The sequence below is a fragment of the Polypterus senegalus genome, chromosome 1 (assembly GCF_016835505.1).
Source record: "Polypterus senegalus isolate Bchr_013 chromosome 1, ASM1683550v1, whole genome shotgun sequence".
Lineage (NCBI taxonomy): Eukaryota > Metazoa > Chordata > Cladistia > Polypteriformes > Polypteridae > Polypterus > Polypterus senegalus.
The window spans coordinates 205,486,289-205,513,784 of record NC_053154.1 but is presented as its reverse complement, the minus strand read 5'-3'; the positions used below and the strand labels follow the sequence as shown (position 1 = coordinate 205,513,784).

General features: G+C 35.9%; 1 protein-coding gene across 3 annotated transcripts; it reads right to left on the bottom strand.

Annotated features, from left to right (window-relative positions):
- Positions 1–575: 575 nt before the first annotated feature.
- pex11b (peroxisomal biogenesis factor 11 beta) lies at positions 576–27,171 on the bottom strand. Of its 3 annotated transcripts, XM_039767773.1 has the most exons (5): positions 26,931–27,076; positions 26,095–26,155; positions 7,771–7,886; positions 6,347–6,548; positions 576–1,976 (listed from the first exon to the last, which is right to left on the bottom strand). In XM_039767773.1, the coding sequence occupies exons 3-5, from the start codon at positions 7,787–7,789 to the stop codon at positions 1,583–1,585; spliced, it is 615 nt and encodes a 204-aa protein (XP_039623707.1). In that variant the 5' UTR covers positions 7,790–7,886; positions 26,095–26,155; positions 26,931–27,076; the 3' UTR covers positions 576–1,582. The 3 variants fall into 3 exon arrangements, with proteins under 3 accessions (XP_039623707.1, XP_039623714.1, XP_039623701.1); XM_039767780.1 differs by lacking the exons at positions 26,095–26,155; positions 26,931–27,076 and adding an exon at positions 27,083–27,171; XM_039767767.1 differs by lacking the exon at positions 26,095–26,155.
- Positions 27,172–27,496: the final 325 nt, after the last annotated feature.

Here is a 27,496-nt window from a genome sequence, read left to right as displayed (position 1 = left end):
CATACCTTCATTTTTCATCTTGCTGTTTAAATATAAAACGTAATACATTCACTGCAATAAATGACACCTTCAGAAAGTAATTTTTTTTTTTTTTTTTCGGCAAATGCTCAGTTCATCCCAAAAATGTCCCACATGTTTACAGTGCATTCACATTTAACTTACATTGTAGTAGGCAGCATAGTGGCACAGGAGTTAGTCCAGCTGATTCACAGCATCAGGGTTTGAAATCCAGACTAAGTTACTGTCTCCATGGAGCTTTCTTCCAGCATCCCAAAAATGAAGTGAAATGGCTGAGAATAAGTGAATGTGCATATGACTAGTTCAAATTTATCATACTGTGACCCTGATCTTGGTAAGCAGATTATACATTGGATAGATGAGCAGATGATTGCAATTCCCAAGGTCAATACTGAGGCACTGCTTGATTAGTCGCCACCAATCATTACTTTAAAAATAAAAATTGTATGAATTTACCCACAATAAACTTGTTCAACTTGAAAGCTTTCTTCTGTTTTCGTTGGTACAATATTTTGTCCTGTTCAACCAGATTCTTGAATAAATAAAGCAAGCATATGTAAAGATTTTCATCCAAAAATATTTTATTAAGAGGATGACTGATCATTTTTAAAAGAGGTTACCAGGATCATGGGAGCCAGAACCTAATCTGTAAACAAACACCCCTGAGTTGCACACAATTCCACTGCATGTTCTTAAAAGAGTCTGTATTTTTTTGCTCTGAAGTTAAAACATTTAGTGAGTGTAGGAAGGAAAATGAAAGTTGGGTTCTAAAATAACACCAAATTAGGCAAATGAGTCTAGCTTAAAGAATATTATTAAAAAAAGAAAAAATGGGCATTTCTGGCACCACTCTTGATTGAGTATGAATAACACAGAAAATCTTTAATGGCAGAGAAATTTTCATGGATCATCATAAAGCTGAAATTTCAATACATGAAATTTCTGCTAATAACAAAAGAGCACAATACTGTTTTATTTAACAAAAAATAAAATGTGCAGGTGTTTGTTTTCATATCCATAAAGACCCAGACAAACAAAAACTGAACATTTCTTTCATGAGTAGAAGCAGATGCACAAGGTAAAGCCATATCCAAAGAATATCTGACTGGAAAACCAAACTATATTTAAAAGTGAAACAGGTGCACCAAATTCATCACTCACTCAGCTATGACACCAACTACAGTATCTGGCTTTGAATCCAAAAGCATTATTTACAGTAGCTGTATACTGATACAACACTATAACTTAAAGTAGGGATGTACTAAAGGAAATTAATGGCAAACTCAGATGAACTAGTTATTATGGAATAATATTCAGTTTGATGAAGAAATGATGCAGAATCACAATTCAAATATATGACTTCTTGACACATGTACTGTATTTGTTATCTCATATAATTAAAAGAAGGTATCTGGAGAAGTTCAACAGGACTTATCAGTCTTTTAATTTCCATGTATTTTATGCTGATTTTCATAAACAAAAACAAACCAAAAAATGCTAAAATCTCAATTTACTTCAATAATTTCATCATTTCATTTTTATCTGTTTCTTTCCATAAATCATATCAGGGTTTCAGCTTGAGCCAGGGATATGTAATAGTAAGAATAGACAGGACAGACGAGGCAAGTCCACAAGCCCCAATGAAGCCTGGGTTTGTTCTATATAAGCCAAGCTTGTCCAAAGGAATGAAAATGTCACAGATGTTTTTCAGTAGGTCCAGAAGTAATGGTGGGTTACACCTAAGAATTCGTATCAGCAAGAAAAGCTGTGCACGAATGCGAAGAGATAAATCACCGACACCAACAGATCCCCTAGAACATGAAAGTATGGTTTCTCCATTTTCTCTGACAGGACTGCCACTGTAGCTTGCCTTCTGGCCACGAGCATCTCGTTCCATCAAAATGCTGATCTCATATGCATCACGGCTCAAGTTCAGGATCAAGGCAAATAAGTAGTACCTAAAGAATAACAAAAACATAGTATATGCAGTGTACATCCAAATACAGACACAAATACTCAATCATGCTTTAGATATGTACTCTTCAGGCATAGCTGAATCATGCACAAAGTGGAAAGGCAGCATGGCACAGTGGTTAAAAGCTATGTACTTAAAACCCCAAGTCTTTGGGTTAAAATTCCACTACTGAGACTTTATTACTTTACTTCAAATGCCACTTCACCTGCCTGTGCTCCAAATGGAAGCGGGAAAAACAAACAACAAAACCAATTGAATCTCTCAGATGCTGTGAATCACCCTGGATAAAGGCATCCATCAAAAAATAATAATAATAATGACAATATTAAATGTAATAGTTAATTATAGCCATTATGTATACCATCTATATACAGTATTATAACAGGGCAATTTAAAGAAATTTAACACTGTATTTTGAAAGCTATGAAGACAACAAACACCTTAATTATCTTCATTACACACTTGAACAATTAATGTGACTGCATTTGCTCTGCAGGTCACAGAGAAATTCATTAGGATCATTTTAATGTTAGATAATATTACATCCCGAAATCAAGTGTCTTTTTAGAAAAACCTGCATTTTTTGTTATTATAATATCTTTTTAGTACTTCAGCATAAAGGAAGGAATCAAATACTACATTTTTGATTTAAATTAACTATATGTGTTAGTCATACGTTATGAATCATTTTGAAGAGTCAATCTGTAAGCATTTGGGTGACAATATTTTTAGGATTCAGATTGTGTAAATTTTTCAGATATATTAAAAATACTTAAGTGAAAAATGAAGCAACTTGTAAAACATTCCTGATGCATGAATCAATCAGATTTTGATTAAAAATGCTTAGACGATAAAGATCATACACACTCCCTTTTCAGAATGGAGAACCCAACGCAATTAACTCTTATATGCAGGTCTTGTTAATTTATTGCCTGTATGACTCTGGCAAAATGAAACCTTAATACTTACTGTATTAGCAGTACTGAAAACTAATAAAAGAGAATAAATTATTAATGCCTTAACCGTGGGATCCCGGTGGCTCTTACCAGTTATCATCTGGGGAATTTATTTTAAGGGAAAATTAAGCATTAGATGCTAGTAAAGTGTCGTATAACTGGTTTTATTAACCTTAACAACTGTTATTATATTTGATAATGTTTATAACCTACTATAAACAATTTTATAGAGTTTGGCAGGAGTCCCACTTCCTCAAAAACAAGATGTGTGCACAGTAAAGAAACCTGCAGCTTGGTCATGATTTCACATAAATATGCTATTTTAGCAAAGGATAATGACTGAAATGTTGCCCTGTTTCAGGTTTATGAATAATCATGTGCAAGTAAGAACACTCAAGTGTAGTTTCAGTGCATGCCTAGCTACACACTGCTGTGCATAATGGTTTTTTTTGTCAATAATATTATATACTTCAACATTAATAAAGTTTGAGTCTTTCAATAATTATCAGGCAAATGCAAGTTTATTCAGGACAACCAGTAAACATAAAACATTCTACTGAAAACCAATCATTTTGATTTTGTTTTCTGAATCATCATTTAAACTACTGATGTCCATACCATATCATTAAAAATTTCTAAATATGTAGATAATCATTAAATAATATGTTAGGTTAGAATAAACAATGGGAAAATCAAGAGCACACCTTATGAGAAGGATTAAGAAGTCATTTTCAATGTCAATTTATTTATATAGCACATTTACAGAGGGTACGGAAAGTATTCAGACCCCCTTCAATTTTTCACTCTTTGTTATATTGCAGCCATTTGCTAAAATCATTTAAATAAAGTTTTTTCCTCATTAATGTACACACAGCACCCCATATTGACAGACAAAAAACAGAATTTTTGAAATTGTTGCAGATTTATTAAAAAAGAAAAACTGAAATATCACATGGTCCTAAGTATTCAGACCCTTTGCTCAGTATTTAGTAGAAGCACCCTTTTGAGCTAATACAGCCATGAGTCTTCTAGGGAAAGGTGCAACAAGTTTTTCACACCTGGATTTGGGGATCCTCTGCCATTCCTCCTTGCAGATCCTCTCCAGTTCTGTCAGGTTGGATGGTAAACGTTGGTGGACAGCCATTTTTAGGTCTCTCCAGAGATGCTCAATTAGGTTTAAGTCAGGGCTCTGGCTGGGCCATTCAAGAACAGTCACAGAGTTGTTGTGAAGCCACTCCTTCGTTATTTTAGCTGTGTGCTTAGGGTCATTTCTTGTTGGAAGGTAAACCTTTGGCCCAGTCTGACGTCCTTAGCACTCTGGAGAAGGTTTTTGTCCAGGATATCCCTGTACTTGGCTGCATTCATCTTTCCCTCGAATGCAACCAGTCGTCCTGTCCCTGCAGCTGAAAAACCCCCCCACAGCATGATGCTGCCACCACCATGCTTCACTGTGGGGACTGTATTGGACAAGTGATGAGCAGTGCCTGGTTGTCTCCACACATACCGCTTAGAATTAAGGCCAAAAAGTTCTATCTTGGTCTCATCAGACCAGAGAATCTTATTTCTCACCATCTCAGAGTCCTTCAGGTGTCTTTTAGCAAACTCCATGCGGGCTGTCATGTGTCTTGCCTCTCCTCAGTGTGTGGAGACAACCAGGACTGCTCATCACTAGTCCAATACAGTCCCCACAGTGAAGCATGGCGGTGGCAGATTCAAGCTTCTTTTTTAATAAATCTGCAACAATTTCAAAAATTCTGTTTTTTGTCTGTCAATATGGGGTGCTGTTTGTACATTAATGAGGACAGAAAATTAATTTAAATGATTTTAGCAAATGGCTGCAATATAACAAAGAGTTAAAAACTGAAGAGGGTCTGAATATTTTTCCGTAACCCCTGTAAATCAACATAGGAATGCTGTGGCCAAAGTGCTTTACAATAATAGAATAAAAGAAAAAAAACAAGTCATTGTGGACTCTATGCTATCAACTTCCAGATCGTGTTCAGAAGCCATTAAGAAGGCTAACAGAATGTTAGGTTATATAGCACATTGTAGAGTATATAAGCCCAAGGAGGTTATGCTCAAGCTGTATAAAGCACTGGTGAGGCCTCGTCTAGTGTACTGTGTGCAAGTTTCGTCTCCAGGGTACACAACGGACATAGCAGCACTAGAAAAGGTCCAGAGAAGAGTGACTAGGCTCATTCTAGGGCTGCAGGGAATGAATAATGAAGATAGATCAAAAGAGCTGAACATTTTCAGTTTAAGCAAAAGAAGATTAAGAGGTGACATGAAGTGTTTAAAATTATGAAGGGAATTAGTACAGTGGAGCAAGATCGTTATTTTAAAAGGAGTTCATTAAGAACAAGGGGACACAGATGGAAACTTGTTAAGAGTAAATTTGGCACAAATATTAGTTTTTCTTTACACTGAGAACCACAGACACTTGGAATAAGCTACCAAGTAGCTTGGTAGACAGTAAGACAGTAAGACTTGAAGAACTTTCAAAAATAGACTTGATTTTTTTTTTTTTTTTTTAAGAATTAAGTGGATAGGACTGGCAAACTTTGTTGGGCTGAATGGCCCTGTTCTCATCTAGATTGTTCTAATGTTCTAATATGAGCAAAAACACCTAACAATACCAATAATCAAGAATGACACATAGAATGCTTTGTGTGTGTGTATATATGTATATATATATATATATATATATATATATATATATATATATATATATATATATATATATATATATATATATATATATATAATTTTTTTTCTAAAAAATGAAAAATATAACTGCTGCTGCAATATTTCTTTAGAGAGATTGCTTAGGTGCAAGAGACTAAATGTTTCCAAAAAGGGGGACACCTTGTGCCAAATAGTACAACTTTGCAATGCTATGGAATATGTTATTAAAACTTGGTACAATGACAAGTGACAGATTGGGGTACAAAAGAATATTGATTTCCAGGTTTTGCATCAAAAAATATACTTATGTACTGTAAAATACATTTTTTGAGAGAAATCCCAAAAGCACTAATTTTATGTTTTATTTAGTTCATATTTATATGTTTAAAAACCTTTGTTTACACTAATATTTTCCTTAAACAGTATTGTGCTCACTACTCTTCATCCATTTCAACTCATTCAATTACATAAACAGAGTAATACCCTTTTATTATTGAATATGTAATTTAGGTGCACTAATACCAAAAACCTCTTAATGCATTAGGGGTTAAAATTAAATTGCCTCTAAACTAGACTAAGTGGGTATGAAAATAATGTTAAGTAACATTTAAACTTTAAATTGAAAGAAGGATAAAAATAACCATTAACAAAAGATTATTCTGCAATAATCAGATGGTCAAAGTGAATGCTTTGCTATTGCCTTATCACCAACCTGAAAGACCGTTGGCTCCATTTCTCCTGGTCCAACTTCGAGACAACGCCAGCCTTGCCGGCCCATAGAATGTTGTCACAGGCAAAGTACAAAGCCCGGTTAAGATGACTGACAGTGATGCAAAAGCGCAGGATACTGTCAGATAGATGTATAGCTCGCTTTGCCGCCTCTAAAGCATCAGTGGAATTCCCCAAGCGAAACACTGTCCAAAAATAAATTATTAGGCATAAATCATTAGAAACATGAGATCTTTATTCTTTTATTCTGTGAACCTCATAGGGGTTAATAATTTGCTTTAATTATTCAATCAGATTGCATCTTTACTGCAGGTTTTTTTTTTGCCATTTCATTAAAAAAGGCTGAACTCAAAAGTCTCATATAAAACTTGGAATACATGTTAGTAATGATAAAAGTTTGGTATTTATTTTTTATGTTTTTTTCTAACAGCTGCAACCAATACCATTATTGTGATTTGTACTGTACAACCACACACAACCCGTTTAACATAATATAGATGAACTGAATGGATGTATGAATCCAGGCTATATTTTAAAAAAGCATTGTTAAATGTATAACTGTTTTTAGTTTTAATCAGCAAAGACGTTATATTAGCATGTATCTTCTACTATGTAGAAATTACTAACAATTAATATTGCAATGATATAGATAATGATGAGGCATTGTTTTGCATGTGCTGGAGTTTAAATGCTAATTTTCATCTATTAGCAATGCCACAAAAAGATCCAGAACAAAAAAAAAACATTAAGTGTGGTGGTTATTTATATTGACATATACTTAAATAAAATCCATTATTTACATTATTTATTGCTAGTAAAAGCAAGCTTACTATGGATATCACAAGACTACCATTTACTGTATGCACTATATGCTATCATAGAGACCACAAATTTACTAATGATGGTAGTTTGAACAATAAGAGGTTTGTACAATAAGAGGTACAGTACAAAGCATATTAACTCTTTTTCTCTTTCAACATTTCTGCTGCTTAAAATGTTTGAATAAATTATGCCAGTTTGCATTTATCTGTCCTACATCAAAAAGAGAATTTTACAGTCATCTGTCATCCTTTTTTAATTGATTTCCTTTCTTAACACTACTTCATAAATTGGTGTATTTCAGACTGTTAATGACTACCATGCTCCATTATCTGTTAGTGATTTAACCATAACCATAACCACAAAATGTCATGGTCTTGCAGAGGTACAAAGAATCAAACCACTCTCTTTTGTCTGTTACACACAATAAGAAACTACCCATACCACTCTAGCATGGCTTGCATATGTACAAAGAGTAACTGCACAAAAAACTTCAGCAAAGCTGAGACTGACAGTTTATAAAAACAGCACAGCTGGAAAAGCTTCACTGCTGCACTCACTCTGAATAGAAAGAAAGCTGTGACTTACATTTGCGTCCCAGACTCATATGTGCCTCCAGTTGCTTAATTTTGGAAACCAGGTCCGGATTTGCACCATTCTTCTGAAGAGTATAGCCAAGCAAAGTGCATGTATACTGAGCAGCCCTAAAACAAAAAGTGGGATTTGGCATAATATTGATGATGAAAAACCACAACAGGTATAAAAATGTCTACCTATTTCTAAATAAACTAAATGCTAAGTGCCTGAATATTTCATCAAATAGCATGCTAAGTTCCTATTACAGAGATGTGATTTACCAAAAGGAAAAAAAATTGCATAGAGCATGTGCATAGCCCTGTCAAATATTTTATTTTTTTATTAAATAATTAAAAAAAATATCACAGACCAAATTCGTACCCTGCATAAACAAACATGTTAGCAGGAATAATCAATGATAAGATTTCTTAGTGATTTTTATCAACAGAACACTCATACTTTGTTTAGCAAATGGCCTAAAAAGAAGGGACATGCATCTAGTAAGACTACAAAAAAAACCTAAAGCATCAAATTATTGTGATGTGTAAACTATCAAGATATAAACAGAATACTCTTCATTATTGATATAGCCTTCAAAACTTCCTCTAAAACATTAAATAACTGACTGGTTAGCAATTCTGCACAAGGACCAACTTGCTTTAAAATTTTACTTGGCCCGTTTTCTTCTGACATATTTGCTCTTTAAATGGAAGATTCCATAAGATCTTAGTAAACTGTGTATCAAACGTTGGTAAATTTCACACTCAAATCTTTATGACTGCTAGACAATTCAATCATTTGTTAAATGTTACATGTGACTTACTGAAAACGGTGCCTCCCATATTGCCATTTCTAATTGCCATTAAACAAACTGTTTTGGGATTGGCCATCTGCCAGCCACAGCACAATGGCTCCACAGTTATAAGTATACGCTAATGATTTTATTAGTAAACTGACCACATTTGACACTGTGACTGTGTTTTGTATGCAAGGTATCATAATGGAAATTCCAAACTCAAGATTTCGAACAGCAAACACTGTTGTTTATTTAACTTAACAACGTGACTGTGTTTTGCATGCAAAGTATCACAACCACAATATGGCTCTTCCAGACTCAAGATTTTGCACACAAGAGTATCATCAGCAAACACTGGTGTTTAACTTAGTTTAGTTGCTTCAATTGCCATATACCCTTCATCATCAGACAAAAAAAAAACAACAATACAGCTTGATACCTAGTGCAACATTCATTACCCAACAACATACCAGTATATGAGTTGTGTAGTACATTGGTTAATTGGTGTATTAGTTTCAACAGATATCTCTTGGTACTTGGTGTCCTGTTCAATTTTGTGCTGGTATACCTTCTTTTGTTCACACTGAATTTTCTGTCATTGTCACAACAGGTTTCCTAAAGTTATGCATGTATCACAAACAATCCAAAAAAAATGAATGTCAGCAGAAGTTATATCACCAAGATTCCCAAATCAAAAATAGTGATGAAATACATCCTGACTTCAGTTTTCTATATTTTAGAATTCTATCTTCCAAATATTGTAAGTTACCATATAAGGGCTTTGGCATCAGTAGCATTTTGTAATCATGATTTTCTCCACCTTCATTTAGTGAAGAATTAAGATGCACAAAAGGATTGAAGAGTGGACACTACATAAACAAACATATTACCAGGAATAATTAATAAGATTAGTGATTTTACCAACAGCACACTCATAATTTGACTGTTGAGCAAATGGCCTAAAATGACAGGATATGCATCTAGTAAGACTTCAAAAATAGCTAAAAGGTCAAATCATTGTGAGGTGAAAACTGGCAAGATATAAACAGAATACTCCTCATTTCTGATATAGCCTTCATAACTTCTGTAAAACATTCAATAACTGACTCATTAGCAATGTTGTACAAGAGCTAACTAAACTTTCTTTTAAAATTTTGCTTGGTCCACTTTCTTCTGATATTTTGCTCCTTAAATGGGAAATTACACAAGACCCCAACAGACTGCGTCTCAAAAGTACTGCAAAAACCGCATATGCAAAAACCACACAAAAAAACTTTAAACAGGAGTTGTTTTGCTTGTATTTAGCAAAGAAATCTGCCAAATGGTAAGCAAAATTTGCTGGACAACATTCTTAACGTAAGCTAAATAATTGTAAATACGAATTTTTGGATAAGTCAACAATTCTTACAATAAGGAAAACTAGACTTGGTGTTATGATTTGGATACTTTTCATTTGGCTTAGATTTCATTTTTTGCAGTGAGTTGGTAAATTTCACACTCAATTTTTTATGACTGCTAGACAATCCAATCATTTCATTATGTGTTACATGTGACTGACTGAAAACAGTGCCTTACATATTACCACAGCTGACATTAAATAAACTGTATTGGGATTGGCCATCTGACAGCCATAGCACAATGGCTCCACAGTTTTATGTATACGGTAATGATTTTATTAGTTAAATGACCACATTTGACACTGTGACTGTGTTTTGCATGCAAGGTATCATAACGGAAATTACAAACTCAAGATTTTGAACACAAGATTGTGATCAGTAAACATTATTGTTTATTTTAGTTGCTTCAATTGCCATACACCTTTTATCATCAGACAAAAAAAAAAAAAACAAGAATACAGCTTAATACATAGTGCAACATTTATTACCCAACAACAGAACAGTATGAGTTGTGTAATACTTTCATTTATTGGTGTATTACTTTGAACAGATGCCTCTTGATACTTGGTGTCCTGTTCACTTTTGAGCTGGTATACCTTCTCTTTTCAGACTGAATTTTCTGTCATTGTCACGACAGGTTTCCTAAAGTTATGCTTGTATCACTAACAATCCAAAACCATGAATGGTATCAGAAATTACATCACTAAGATTCCCAAATCAGAAATGGTGAAGAAATACATTATGACTTATGGTGGAAAAAATACATTATGACTTCAGTTTTCTATGCTTTACAAGTCTATTTTCCAAATGTTGTAAGTTAGAACAGAAGGGCTAAGGTATCAGTAGTATTCTCTAACCATGATTTTCTCCACCTCCCTTTAGAGAAGAATTAAGATACACAGCAGGAGTGAACAGTGGTGGAACTGTATTGTTTCCTACTTTAATGACTCCCAATGGCTAAAGAATTTTCGAATGAGATAAAAAAAAAACCCTTGAAAATTTGTGCATTCGTCTTTTACCACACAACTCTGTCCTTTAATTGTGCCATATTGTGTGCACAAATAACACTAAGTTGCATCCTTGAGTAAAAACCCAAATTGATTGTTTAAACATAAATATGGAATAAGAATTAGTCAGAATTTGATACCATAAAAGTGGTTGGTATCTGATCTCCAAAAATTGGTGACCCAGTAGTTTTTGAGTGTTTAACATTTAATCTGTGTCAGATATGCCAAAAATTTCAGAATCAGGTCACATCAGAATGGTAATTTAAAAAAGATACAGAGTAAGTTCCACCAGTTTTCTTGGCCATGTATGAGTCCTCCATGCAGCGGAAGTGTTTAGTGGTCACTGTTTACTGGAACACGTTCTGACTTCTAGTGACTCTGAATAACTAGGCACTGAAATGGACTACTTTTACAGTTTAAAAATAACAAAGAAAATATCAGGAGGCTGACAATTCTCATAGTTCCTTACCATGTGTTACTAAGATTTTTTTCAGCCCTTGTTCTAAACATACTCAAAAAGACTGAACATAAGCAAAGACACTCAAATGATGTAGTGGTTGCAGGTCTACAGGACTGTTTTCTTCAATATAAATAATCACTTATTCCTTACTAAAAATATATTGGACTTTTAGGCTTAAACTGAAAAAAAAATTCTCCCCCAAAATAACTGAAAAACTGAACTGTGCCTTGACATTCTAGGTTATCTGCTGTCTTTAAAAAATATTGATACACTCACAATTGCTCTAAGAGTTTGCCTGCTTTCAAGCAAACCATTTTGATTCCCTGCTCAGTTTCCATGTCACCTCTCTTGTAATTATTTTTCGTGAAACTCTGAACTACAGTAACAGGTCATATCAATCCTGTTGCTGACTCAATTCTACCCAGGTTTACTTTCAAATGTTCTTTCTAATTATCAGTCCATACCACTCTCAGTGCTATATAGATACTACTAGCCCCTTTTCCTACTTGCCAGTTGTGTATGCCCTTACCAGCATAAAGGTGTGATAGAACAATCTTTTAAAAGCTCACAAACACTGTTATTATCATCTGTGCCCCCAATGACAAACTTACTGATTAAATCTATGTAAAACCTTACAAACACAACAGCATCACACTACAGAGAAAAAATAAAACACTGTAAATGAAAGTGATGAAACACTAATATATCCTAGAACAGGGATGAGCAACGTCAGTCCTGGAGGGCTGCAGTGGCTACAGGCTTTTGTTCCAACCCAGTTGCTTAATTAGAAAACAATCCATGCCAAAAATTTAATAAGCATGGCTTGTTAGTGCTTTAACTCTGCCATGTAAGGTCATTTTCATATCCTAGATTTTTTTTTTCCTTTCTAAAGATATCATCCAAATGATCTGAAGTCTGAAACAGATGAGTATTTCTCAGTCCTTCACTTTTTTCTTCACTTTCTTTCCTAGTATTTAATTAAACCAAATAGTGTACAATAAATACAAAAAGGTGTAAAGGAAGCAAGCTAAATGGAGAAATGCTGGTTTCTTTTGGCTTTTGTATCTAATTGCTAACAAGGAGCAAATAAAAAACAAGAATACAGCTATTTAAGACTAAAATATGCAATAAGTGTTCAAAACCTTAATCAGAGAGATAACCAAATAAGTGCTTCTTATTAAGAAATGGGTTGGAACAAAAACCTGCAGCCACTGCGGCCCTCCAGGAACGACTCTGCCCATCCCTGTCTTAGAAATAGATAATTCAGGGTAATTTAGCAAGAAATTCAGTCACAGTGATATATGTCCTTGCAGACCACCACGGCAGAGTTTTCTTAACATAGCAATAAAGCATTTTATTCAAACTTGCATTTATAGAACTGTTTTGTCATGGTAGTCCTAAGGTGACCTTATTTTCCCTTTAAGACTCTTTATTTCATAGGCCATAACTGTATATTACTGTAGTTAAACACCTCCCTCTTCCTTTTACATCTGTAACCCCCAGCAATCAGGAGAGAATGTTACACATTTGTTGATGCATTACAGATAAAATTCCCAAAAATAGTAGTATACTGTGAGTGTTGGTAAAATAATACAACCTTATAGTAAGCTACAAGGTGGCTCTCTATCTTATGTTGACTGGTCTCTGTCCTATGTGGTCCAGTATGGTCCTTGACCCAGCATGATGTCTACATGAATGAAATAGACCGAGAGATGGCCTCTCCTCAAGACAGAAATGGCAGAGGGACAGTAAGCTTCTGTGTTAGCCTTAATTTAAAGTGGTTTCTTGACACACCTCACAAATCAGTGGGTGTGCAGTTCCCAATGAAATAGCACAGATAAGGCTCAGACAAGCTGTTTTGTTTCTGCATATATGCATCCTCTCCAATTTCAGACAAACAAGAAATAATACACAAGTAATTAGGCCATACACTGTCTTCAGAAAACTGCCTTCTATTTGAGGCTTTAGTGTCCTATAAAGTAAAGTATTACTGTCTCAGATACTGGGGTCATGCAAATTAAATCCACATTTCCAATATCACAGATAAAATGATGAAGGGCCAGCCATGCACTCAGCAAGTTGCTTGTAAACTACATCAGAAACCGTGTGTGTTATAACTAAGCATTCTTGTACACTGAGTTGCATCACACATCCTAAATCTGCACTTAATAGACTTTCCTAAAGAGTCAGAGTAAGGTTAAGTAAACATTTGCAGAATCATAAAACACAGCTTTTCTCATTAGTACAACATGCCTTCCTGAAAACAACACCTCCACTTGTACTTTTTTACACTTTCACTCAAAATATATGCAGCTTTCTGAAAAATAAGTATTTTTTCTTTAAATACCCAGTTCATTCCATAATTGACAACAACAATCAAGTGGCAAAATATTAATCCCCATTACACTCCAAAAAAAGGGGGGGAGGGGGCTGACAGGGAGATATTCAGCTAAAGTCATCAGGAAGTGCTCCTCTTGGCATTGTTCAGAAACAGTCACTGCGCAACTGACTAAAAGAATTCTATCAGCTCACGCGGCAAGGAAGTTGCCTCTGAGCCAGCCATTGCAGGTTCATCACAGTGCAAATCTGGAACTGAAATGTAATGTGTCAGCCGTACTGAGACTTTCTTAACACTGGGAATAGAGCGCTTTCTGGTGATGTCAGCCTCTTTCTTTTCTCTAAGCGTTTCTGCACAAAGTCACACCAAAACTCCAGTTGCGAACCCACTCTCCTTGCAGTATGAAGTAATAAGAAAACTGTTTTAGTCAGCTGCACAGGGACCATTTCTGAAAACTAATGGTGACGTCAGTTGATCTCTCTCTCTCTGTGTCAGCCCCCATCTTTTCTGAGCAATGTCATCACTACAAGAACTCAGTGTATGCAACTAAAGGATGGAAGGACCAGAAAATGTAGCCACTGGCAAAGAACCAGAATTGTAACGATTAAGAAAGAATTCAAAATAGGGAATAAACAAAAAAGATTCACACGAACAATCCACCCACACCAATTTATGACCATTTAAGGATTTGCACATCATTGAAGAGTATCATTTTTAAACCATTATGTCAGTACACACAATTTCATCTCTTAAGACATTTAATAAAGCAAACATCTAATAGTAATTGAATAACTGAGCACAGAACAAGATGCAGAGGACAGAAAGATATGGAAGAAGATGATCCGCTGTGGCAACCCCTAACGGGAGCAGCCGAAAGAAGAAGAATGCTTGTGGTGCCATATAGACCTACAGTGATATAGCAAATAAGAATAATAAGATTACAGATTCCTGAAGTGCAGAGTGTGGTTTAACAGTAGTAATGTCTACTTATTCTGCATAGAATTAAATAAAAAAAATTTGTCAAGATCCCAACAGATAATCATTGACTTAAAAAAAGAGATATAAATGGCCAATGCTCCTCTTCATAAAAATGTTATCACTAGCTGGAAAAGAATTCATCATAGTATTCTCCTCTCACCAAGTGTATACAAGTAAACCCAATTTAACAATTGTACATACAGTATGCTGATATTTTCAATTTAGAGCTCATGACTAGCGCTGGCTACTGAAAACCCTGTAACAGAGAATTTTTGATTTGCCATTACTAAGACTTGTCGATTTCTTTTTTTTTCCTTCTTCCCAGTGTCTATGTTTACACTTTTCTTTGGAGTCATTGCTCCACTGTATATGAGAAATGTATTTTCAGATATCTTTCATCTGATTGCAATTGTTATTTATTTACTTGTGAACAATGAAGACTGAAAACTACCCACTATAAAAGTATTTTTTTCTTATGTTGCATGAAGTTTCTCTGTTTATGTTGTATCATTATGTTTTGTGTTTATTGTGTATTTCACTTTTTTCTTACTAAAATTACTGCATAATACAATGGGCCTCCTGAGGCTGGTAACAGCAGAAAGGTATAACTAGTGATATTAGGCTTACCAACTAATATCTAAAGGTACTCTCTCAAGGAAAATATACTACAGCAAACGCTGAGATAAAAGACTGAGACACAAACAAAATAGCAGGTAAACTCAACAATGGTACATTTATTTTACAAACACAAAAATCTTTCCATACTGCTGAAAGCTTAACGTCACTAGTCACATCTTTTTTTCTGTTACCAGTCACAGGTGACACCTCAATAATTGGCACTACATACTGCTAAGTCTTACCCTGTTCCCTATGGTGTAGAACAGCTTTTCCCTAATGCCACACTCTATCCCTGTGATCTGTCAAAAAAGCATCCTCATCTTCTGCATGGGGCTTCTATTTCTTCTCTCCTGTGAAAGTCTCTGCATTCTTGAGTCTTCCCGGTCTTGTGGAATTTAATGTGAACCTTCACAAAACTTGTCATGTGCTGCACTCTGTGTATCTGTGTGACAGGTCACCATCATTTAGGCATGCAGCCCCGCTCTTCATTAGAGTAATCAGCTGGCTGTTATATTTTCATGATATTTTCAATATCCCAATTTAATATCTAAAAATACTCATGTTAAATATACTGTGATTATTTCTGTGAAATGATGCAAGGGTTCTGCAGCTTTATTTATTTATTATTGGGTTTTGTAGCTGCATTTTTTGATCATTTCTTAAGCACATGTTACAAAAACATTATAGTAAGTAGTCAAACCTAAAAATGCAAGCTTTATACTGCATCATCATGTGATGAAAATATTATAGTATATATATTCAATTGTGTTATCATCTCCCAAAAATAATACAGTGATCCCTCGCTATATCACGCTTCGACTTTCGCGGCTTCACTCTATCGCGATTTTTTTCTCTTACGTCACTACGCATGCGCTTTCTGAGAACTTTTATCTAAGCCCTACGATGGCTCCTAAACGTGCTGCTTTTTCTAAGCCTTCTGACAATAAAACTAAGCGCCGGAGGAAGATGCTTACTATCCAGGAGAAGGTGAAACTCTTGGATATGATTAAAGATGGCAATACCCTACAAAAGCCTCCTCACGCATATGAAAAGACAGCACCAGCAACTGCCTATCAAGATGTTCTTCAGCCGCGCACCCAGACACCCACTGCCTATTCCTAGTACTCCTTCAGCGGAAGAAGATAACAACGCACCTGCTGAAGATACCGCACCACCTCTGAAGACTCTCCTACTGAGGTCGTGTCTTCATAGGTTAGTGGTTGTGTGTAAGAACTGTGTGTGTTTGTGTGCAATTAAATGTACAGTACAATAACCTACTATATAAAAGCGTTCGGGATTATCCTTCCGTCCCGTGAGTGCAAGGCGTAGCGGTATTCCGCTTATTACAGATTTACTACTTACGGCTTGAGGTACAAAGTGACGCGATGTGAGCAGAGTTCTGGTGCTCTCATCGTTCCCTGGCTTTTGTGCGCAATGCGCTGGAAAAATAGACAAAATTATGTCTCTGGAAATAATTAATGTTGATGGAGTACAAATGCCTCACCGCATAGTAAATATCAGGGGAGATGGTGTTTGCTTATTCTCATCTATAGCTTATTTAGTGCATGAAACTCCGTCTTTGGCGGTACAGATTCGGGCTGACATTGTATGACTTTGGACAGGCACTTAAGGGGATAAAAAAAAAACTTAGGTTTTCAGGAGATGTTATGAATGGGCACTTTGATGTTATCATTCCCTACACTTACATGCCTGATGTACACATGGAGCTCACAAAAATTGAGGATAAAAGTCGGTCGCCTTAAAAGGCGAGTGTGCCTAGTAATATGATATTTGTAACGACTAATATGTCTTATTTTCTCTTATTTTGTCTAATATATTGGGTAATACGAGTGTAATGGTGACTAAAGGGTGTTATTTCATCTCTAGAGGGCTCTAATAATGTTAAAAAAAAGTATTTAGAAGGTCGTAAACAGGTTTTCTATACTCTAACTGCGAAAATATTCGATTTATAAATAAAGAATCCTACTTCGCGAAAATTAATTTATCACGGTAGAGTCTGGAACAGATTAACCGTGATAAACGAGGGTTCACTGTATAGTATATTTAACTGAAAAGTTCTTTTAGATATTACTAGGTTAAGCACACAAAAAATTTAACTTGTTTTAAGGAAATTTCCACTACGGTAACAAATGCAGATATAGTTATCTTTCTTTTGTTACTGAAGTCATATACTCATTAATTCATGATATTAGACTTTTTTTTAACAAAATCCAACAACATTTAATTTATTTATGCTCAGCATTGACATACACCTTTAAATGCACACATCGCTCTATGTCAAGACTCTCAACTTAACACCTCCAGCCACAGATCCCTGAATGACATCACAGGGTTCTGTGGGTGGAGAAGTAACACACTCTGGGTTTACTGATTCATCAACCAACAGTTAATATTTTAACTATTCAGACATTAATGTGGTAAAGCTAACACACTTCTTCCAAACGCCTGCATACATGAGGGTAAAACAAAAAGTAAAGGCAATGTGAAAATTATGCAGTAAGCATAATGGACAGAAGCTGACACAATACAAAATATTCACACGGCTTATGTGTAGTTCAAATGGTAACTCACTACGGTGCATTGTTCAACAATGATGCATGAGCGTCGATGTTTATTCAACCTAGGCTTCAACTAGATTAACAGCATAGTCCTGTGCAGTATTTGCTCTAACTACCCATAAGCCATTGTAAACATCTTATAATACGTCAGCTTTTTCCATTATGGTCACTGCACAATTTTAAATTGTCTTTACTTTTTGTTTACCCTTCTATATGGGGTGATTAAAAGGTTTAGGTCTCTGACCTGTTCAGAGAAGCAGTAATAAAATCAAGCACATCTTATTTTTCAACATAATTACCATAAACACAACTAAAATTATCATAGCATTTAAAAAGCTCATATATATCCCACTAAAATAAAATGTCTGGTTTGTTGTTTAGCCACTCCATTGTAGCTAAACTTGATATAATCATTTCTAGCACTGTTCATCCTATAGAGGCAGTTAAACAGGGTCATGTATCTTTTTGATGTTACAGTTGCACAAAGGAGGCTGTGCAACCTATGTGGTGGGAAAAAACATCACAGTCAAGAAAAATAAGGCAGACATTCAATGCCATAAATCCTAAGCCAAATCACAGTAAACCTGACTGGTTATGTGGGCTTTTTGAGGCATGTTATTAACAAGGACTATACCATCAACATCACAAAAAATTGTGTACCTGAGCTTTCTGGCAGTGAATTGGAACTTTAATTACTTTAGTTTAGAGAATCACCATGTTTTCATTGTTTTGGCTGTTGTCTATGCTACAGAGTCAAAGTGATTTATCTGGGTTTGCACCCCATAAATGAAGGCTTCCTTAAACTTCTCCCAGTCCAAAGTAATTGAAAATACCTAAATAAACTGACCCATGACTACTTTATATAATGTCTGCTATTTCAAGCGCCACACATATTTGAATTTCCAATACAATTTGCTAGGCAGATGTCAATGTGGAATTTAGGTAATCTTTCAGAGTTGTCTTGCCTTAAAGGAATTCTGTAAACCATCTTCCAAATGTGGCATAAAAATGGCACCAATCTTGGTACAAGATGATTGGGCAAAGAAAGAATCTCCTAAGGCATACTGGTCTGTAGCATTACAAAATTCATAACAGAAGAATACTTAACTTTGCAGTTTTAGGCATTCATGTTGACTTGCTTTTGAAAGAAACAGGAAGACAAATCAACTGGCCACCACATCAGTCATGATACATACTTTTAAATTAACAATATTCTAACCCTAACACCCAAAATCCACAAGCGCAAGGGCATTTAATCAAGTTTTTATTTATAGGCCAATTTCTCATTAAACTGAAATTAGTCTTTTGTTTTCCTAAATTCTGCTATATGGGTTTAATTATATTATAAGCTTACATGGGTCTGGTTTACTTCGCCCTTAAGATTTTCTCAAAGCCATCTTATAATTTTACTTCTGCATTTAAGAGTTTAGGGGCCCCTTAAGAGGGCTGGCATACAAGGCGAGTAAAATATACAGATGGTGTAGTATATCCTGGGAATGTAAATACAACATACAAATATGAAAGAGATGCACAGCTTATGTTTTAGCTGCAACATAAAAACCTTTACTACAGTCCTGGGAATTACAGTGCACTAGTAGCAGAAAATATGCCACATCCACACTAGTTTAAAAAAAAACAAAAAACTTGTAGCTTTACATTTGGCCAGATGGTGTAATGTATTATTTTCCACTTATCTACTACAAGGCCTGTCTATGATTTGAGAGTCTCTTGCAAGATATATCGTGAATAATCCTGGAACTTGTGGAATGCAGAGTTCAGTATACCTGTAGGACAGGTCACTGTCAGTCATGTATTCAGCCCCATCCATCTTCTACCTACTAGTACAATATTAATAACATAAAATATTTGCACTGCAGTAACAATACATGCTACATGCTGATTAGCACATGCAAATAAGAATACCACTGTATTCTGTACATGTTAACTATAATGATTCTATAAAACTATAACAAAGTTACTGTAGTGCAAAACCATCCAAATTTAAACACCTTTTTCGATTTTTTAAGAAACTAGGGGTCTCCGACCCCTGCTCACTTCGCTCACCCACCCCCAGGTTTGGTTAACTAGATATACAATTTAAAGAGAATGTTATTTTCATGGAAATTGTTACATATGCATTATTTTCCCTTTTACTTTACAACTTTAGTAAAAACAATATTTGGAATTAAATTTTCTTCAAGATCGCATTGAATTTTGATTCTATGTTTGGACTTACACTGTAACAACGCCACGTGTAACTGCCTGTGAGTGAATATTGTTTCTTTCTCTCTAATATATTAAATGACTTTTTCAAATGTTTGTCCATGCTCTTTCTTCTTCGATTAGTTGTTGACGTGTCATCTAGAACATATAAAATTATTGTCCTGATAAAATTTATAAGAGCTGAGAGCACAGGAAGTGTGGCTGCAAGTGTGTCTGCCAAAAGCGTTCACACGACAATGAGCTGAGAGCACAGAAACTGTCTAACAAAACATTCACACGACTGAGGTTCGATGACCATGGTCTTGTTTGAAAATGGTTGTAAGTAGGGCGTGACTTGAAAGAAACTAATGGCAAACGTCACCGTCTTGCGCAACTTGCTTCCAAAGATTGTAAATATGGCGTGACTTGAAAGAATCTCATGTTAAAAGTGTCTGTTTCACGGGACTTCATACCACAGCAACGTTTTTGGAATCGTTTAATTCTCGTTGGCAACACAAATTAGACGATCTACAAGTCTCCAACTTAAAAGTTTAAATCCGAACAATATATTCGATGTCTTTTCACTGTTCCGTTGTTTCACTGAGTAATAATTTCCATTTGTTTGCGCTAATGCGATCTTTACTATCCTTTTTTTGAGACTTTTGAATTTTCATACTACCATTATCTCTAACCTTCTCTGCATATGTACCGTACCATTTTTGAATTCTTTACATTCTACTTTGTCATCTACTCTTTAGTCTTTTATTTCCAGCCCCGAACGTGGTTAAACGTGGTCGCACAAAGACTCATCTCACGGGACGTGTAAGTGTCTCTCCGAGAAAATCACATCTCGTCTCCTTCCAAGATTTTTTTATAATAGAGAGATAACAAACGTTTTTCCAACAATGGCTGCCCTTTTATTTCTTTCTTGAATGAGTTATTGACCCATTAGCTTTGGGTCCTGACTGGATCTATGAAGAAGTTATTTTCCTTTTACGAGAACATCAACACTGCATGAATCTGAGACCACTCCACTGTGACAATATCCCCTGCAGATGAAAACACTCATTCACTTGGGACAGACAGATCTGTCCAGAAAAAAAAAGGCATTGGTAATTTGGCTGTTTTGTCTCTCCATCAATGCTAAAGGACCGCTGTAGTGAGATTCACTTTTGTATAATTCCCCCTAGCTGTAACCTACCTCTATTTCTGAATCAGTATCAGTGAAGGTGTGTCAATGTCTCAAGCTCTCCTTCCCACATTCGCTCCTTGAGAAAGCTGCAGTAACCATAGCTTGCTGCTACCAGTAGCACTTGAGTATATCATGACAGCTTGTCCAATATGATGGAAAATGTGTGCTTTGATAGTTCCAATAGTTTGATCTGAAAACAAGCCAGTGGATGCAGTGGTGCAGCTATGAAACAATGTTCTGTTTTGCTGCACTTATCCAAGAACGTATATTAAGTGTGCATGCAAACATTTATCATGCAGTCTGAATCTGTCCAATTTCACATATGGAGATGTCTATGTTATGCACAGTTTTCACCTTTTACACCATTATGCAGACAGCAAATAATAGTTTTTACCAAAGTGCAATGTTATACCTCAGTTCTAGTTTTTCGTAATGATAATGTTTTGTATCATGAAATTTGAAACAATGAAATTTCGCCTCATGTCTACATCTAAATTAAGAGAGATATCTGTTATAATAGTGGTGGGCATTTTCTAGTTTTAGGTATCTTCATCTATACTAATAAAAGGCAAAGCCCTCACTGACTGACTGACTCACTCACTCACTGACTCATCACTAATTCTCCAAGTTCCCGTGTAGGTAGAAGGCTGAAATTTGGCAGGCTCATTCCTTACAGCTTCCTTACAAAAGTTGGGCAGGTTTCATTTCGAAATTCTACGGGTAATGGTCATAACTGGAAGCTATTTTTCTCCATTTACTGTAATGGAGTTGAGCTCGAAAGCCGTGGGGGCGGAGTTTGTGTGACATCATCACGCCTCCCACGTAATCACGTGAACTGACTGTCAACGCAGTACGTAGAAAACCAGGAAGAGCTCCAAAAAGCGCTGAAGAAAACATGCATTATATAATTGAGAAGGCATCTCCCTTCCCATTCACCTCATTTGGCGCTTGTCATGCTCTGGGCTGAGCTCCAGCTGTGCTTATGCAAATTCGAGACTGTGTTTGTGGGGATTGACAGTTAAGGGTGGGGAGTCACGTCATCATCTCCCTCCCATTCACCTCATTTCGCTCTGAGCGAGTTTGTGTAACGGAAGCGCTGCCACCAAATACTCACAGAAAAACCACAAGTTAATACACACGCTGTCTCTACAGTTTCTCCACACTGAATCCTCCAGGCACTACTTACAAAAGGTTACATTGACAATCGTGTTACGTTATTTTTAAAATGTTTCCTTTTCTTAGCACAAGCACAGCTGAGAAGCTTTGATGCATGTGCTCCATAACGCGTTAAAAATCACGCATTTAATCACACTTTGCATTACAAACAAAGGGGAACTTCTGTCAATGCATGATTTCCTGGTACACCGATTACATTGATCAGCTTTCCCGATTCATTTTACCCTCGCACCCCCTTGGTTTGAGAAGAAGTATGAAAATATATGAGGTTAACACAGAAAAACAGATCACCAATTGAAGCTTTATAAATAATCGATTCGCCATCAATAATTGTTTTAGTAAAGCCATACTCAGTGTAATCCTCCTTCCATTTTATAATTTTTCTGCCACTAGCCATGATTAAATGAACAGTAAAAAAGTAAGAGCGAAGCGAGGGTGACTTATTCAGGCAGGCAGGCGACGGCTCAATAGCTCGAATTTGGATATAAGTGGGTTCTATTTAGTTGCCAGAAATATCTTTGTTAGGAATGGAAGTTGAATTTAGTCTTTAAATTTCTATTGTAAAGAAAAAGTTATGCAATGATGACTAAATTTAACTATATAAAGTCAAAACTTGATTATATAAAGTCACTATTGAAATATATAAAGTCAAAACTTGAGTGTATAAAGACGGCGTTGGAATATTTCTGAATATATAAAGTCAGCGCTGGAATATATAAAGTCAAAACTTGAATATATAAAGTCAGCGTCAGAATATACAAAGTCAGCGCTGGAATAATCCATCTGTTTCCCAACCCGTTGAATCCGACCACAGGGATCTGCTGGAGCCAATCCCAGCCAATACTGGGCGCAAGGCAGGAACCAATCCTGGGCAGGGCACATGCATTATTTTCAAAACATTAACCGAATAGTGTTTTTTTTATTTATTTTTCTGAATACGTTTTTGTTAACTTAATTCAGTTCAGAGTCGTTTCAATCAATAGATTTTGACTTTCACTTTATATATACAGGAGTGAGTTTATATACTCCGATGTTGACTTTATATAATCAGGAATGACTTTATATATTCCAGCGATGACTTTATACATTCAAGTTTTGACTTTATATATTCAAGTTTTGACTTTATATATTCAGAAAAAAGTTTTGACTTTATGTATAGCGATGCTGACTTTATATATTCAAGGTTTGACTTTATATATTCGTAAAATCAATGTATTTGCCTGTTTGGCACCCCATAGTATATGTGTGTGTGTGTGTGTGTGTATATGTATATATATATACATATATATATATATATATATATATATATATATATATGCCAGCAATACTCATGACAATGACAAAACAATTACAATTGTCAATCTTTAATATTATTAAAATGTTTCCTTTTCTTTTTACTTCTCGCTGCCAAGCGGGTATTTTGCTATATATATATATATATATATATATATAGATATAGATATGAGAACAACACTCATATCAATGACAAAACAATTACATTAACAATCATGTTACGTTATTTTTAAAAATTTTTCCTTTTCTTTTTCATAACTTCTTTAACACTAGTTAAATTTAGTTTATTACTATTTACCATGGTGCCAGAGAGTGGCAACGTGTTGCAAATTGGTTGGACACGAGTAAGAATTTCAGTGCTCTCTGTATATGAAAAAGTAGTGCTACTTTGCTTTACATTTGCAAATGTGTATAATTACTGGGACAGCAACAATGTCCATTTGAATTGTGAAAAGATGCTTGTAAGAGTAGTGATGTAAATGAACGTTTTCATTTAATCATGTGCAGTTTTAAATATTGGGAAATGCAGCATTGTTAATATTCTGATGTTTCAATGAGATCTCTTGTGCACATACGAAAGAGCTATTATGTGTTTCTGGATATGGCAGAGGAGGGGCTAGCAATCTGGAGATAATGGAGTAATATAGACTTTCACCATGTCTTAACATCTACTAACTGAGTTATATTGTTACTGTTGTTCCAAACAAAGTTGTTGGACTGTAAAAAGAAAACATGTCAAATCTGTGCTACAATTTGAACAGCTAGCATCCTACATAAGAAAGAAGGGGACACACTCTAACATTGCCAAAGAGCCAGCATGTGTGTATTGTAGTAATTTCACAGAATGTTCACATGATAGCACGGTGCTTTATCCAAAGATCAAGGTTCAATTCCTGACCTAGTCACTGTCTACCCATAGATTCCATCATCTCCGGAAGTATGCATGGATTTTACTTGGGGACTCCAGTTACCTCCCACAAACAAAAGTTGTTCATGTTAGGTTTATAGGTCTATTTTGGCTCCAGCTGAGCAAGTCCAGCAACTGGCATTGCATCTAGGATTATCGCCTTTTTTGCCTTTGTTACATGTGTTGACAGTTACTCAGATGCTAACACAATAGACACTATCTCACAAAGCTGCAAGGGCACCAAGTTTGAATCCCTGGCCCAGACGCAGCTCTGCTCTGAAGAGTAGATGGCATGGCTATACAAGTAATCCACCTGAAGCTAATCATGGTTGGGCCTGGTCAATATTTGGATGGGAGACCAACTAGTAAAATCTTGGGATTCTGCTGGAAGAGGTTTTGTAGAGGCCATCTGTAGTCTGTGCCAGGATCTGATGCAGTGAGGCTGCAAAAACTGGCATCATCCTTCAGATGAAACACAAAACCAAGATCCCTGGACATGTTATTAAAAGAGTATGCCACTTCTCAATTTCATCAATGCCCCACACGCCTCAGTCATTCTGGGCCCCTGTTCATCTCCAGTTTCTAATTAGTTAACAATCTCTTTCATCCATTCTCCACCTAACTGCTAATGTCTGGTGAGCAGTGTGCTCAAGGTCGTTGCATCATCCAGGTGGATGCTACACATTGGTGATGGTTAAGGTGGGTCCCCACGGTCTATGTACCACTTGGAGTAGGTTAGAAAAGTGCTATAAAATAGTAATGTAAAGACACACAATGGCTGAACAAACTTATCAAGAGAGCCTACTCCATCACAGGGAAAACCCTGGACACACTGGAAACTATTGTGAAAAAGAGGATGTGGCAATGTTAATTGCCATCATGAAAAATCCCCTCCCATTCTCTCTAGGAGGTGCTTTTTTGATTTTTCATTCGTGCTCAGTATGCTAAAAGGCAACTCTGGGTATCTTTTCTACCCGCTGCCATCAATTCAATGCATCCTCCCAACACACCAGACTAAATGCTTTTACTCTAAATTCACCTTGCAATTTCTGCACAATATATATTCATCTGTCCATTGATTGCTTGCATTATTTGTCATAGGAATCTGTTTGTTTTGTATACTTCTGCAGCCATTTGCATCTAAATTTCCTCAGGGGATTAACAAAGTTCAACTAGTCTAATGATTTCTTTTTAAATTAAGTTTACACATTCCCTTCAGGTCTGTGTATGTTTTCCTTTCATGTTTATAGGTTAGGCGAATTCATCATTTTAAACCCTCCACAGAATGAGTGCATGTTGGGGTGTGGAGCTGCGTCTGGCTAGCATTCTCTCCTGGGTTGGGTTCCTGTCTGGTGGCCACTGCTATCAAATTAGGAACCAGTTCTCTACACACCTGAAAATGATTGGCTGGATTTACCTCCGATTGTTTAGATACGACGTCAATTTTGTCTGAGCTGCAACAAAAAAAAAAAAACATATGAGCAGATGTTTGCTGTAGCTAATGTGAATGCCTTCTCTCTTGCAACCTGCTACTTTACGCCACCTTACACTAGTTTTGCAAGACTTGAGCATTTCATACAGTTAAATTATATATTGTAGCCTGTCAGTTTAAATGGGTATTCTTAATAGTGTCTCTGTGTTCTAATTATTACAGTTGAACCGGGGTTCTCAATATTGCCACAGGATTACGAGCTGTTAGCTGCCAGATGTCAATACACTTATTTGTTTGCACACTCATTCTTCGTTTTTTTTTTTTTAACCACGAATTTGTAACGTGAAGCTATTTACATTTTTTAAACAACCAACGTATGACAATCTCGGTTTTTCTGGACAAAGAGTCCAGTTAAATATGTTGCTGGAATATTAAAATAATACAAATAATAAAAATCTGCAACTACCAGCCCTCATCTGAAGGCATTTGGGCGAAGAACGCAGTATCGTGCCGTGTCTACAACTATATTATAAATATAAACATGTATTACGCTAAGCTGACAATTCGCGAAGTCTGTGTATTCACACGGGCCCAATTAAACTACTTTCCTTAAATCAAATCAAACCAGCATTGGGCCTATCATTTGACGCTGCACGTGATTTTTTTTTTCAAAGTTTATAATTGAAACCTAAAAGCACGTATATGCACACAGCCCAGTATGAACTTTTATATTGTTCCATTTAAAAAAATCACATTATCTCAGCCAACATCCCGAACTGCACACGCACAACCTTCACCTGAATATCCGCTCCTTAGCCTGACTCTGGGCGCTGAAGCGAACCCATGCATCCATGGCTTCGGATATTACAAGGCGACTTTACACTTTCGACACTGTGGCCTTTGAAGCCTCGGTTCCGAGTTCCTGCGGTAGCTAAAAAAAAAAACAAACCCTAGCTTCCGCACGCTTGTTGCAGATGCTTGTCACTGTTCTTATTACGAATCCACACGTGGGTGGTGAGAAACGGAGGCCTGCGGAGGACAAACAAAGCGAAGGCTGATGCGTCTGAGCTAACCACGTATGATGCGTTTTAACTGCATTATTGGGTGCCGTTAAATCGATTCTTAAATTTTTCTTCTTGCTCTAGTATACCTGCAAATTTGAACAGTGCTTAGTTATTTTAAAAGAGACGTGCGCTGAAATAAAATTAGATCCTTTATTCTTACTTTATAGTTCGGTGAGGTGTATGCTTCAGAGTCCATACTCTTTACCATCCCAGTGAAATAACGCTTAAGCAGGACTCATACTGTTTTGCTTCAGCACCCAAAGAATAATCAAGATGCTACTGTAACTGTAGGCCTGTTT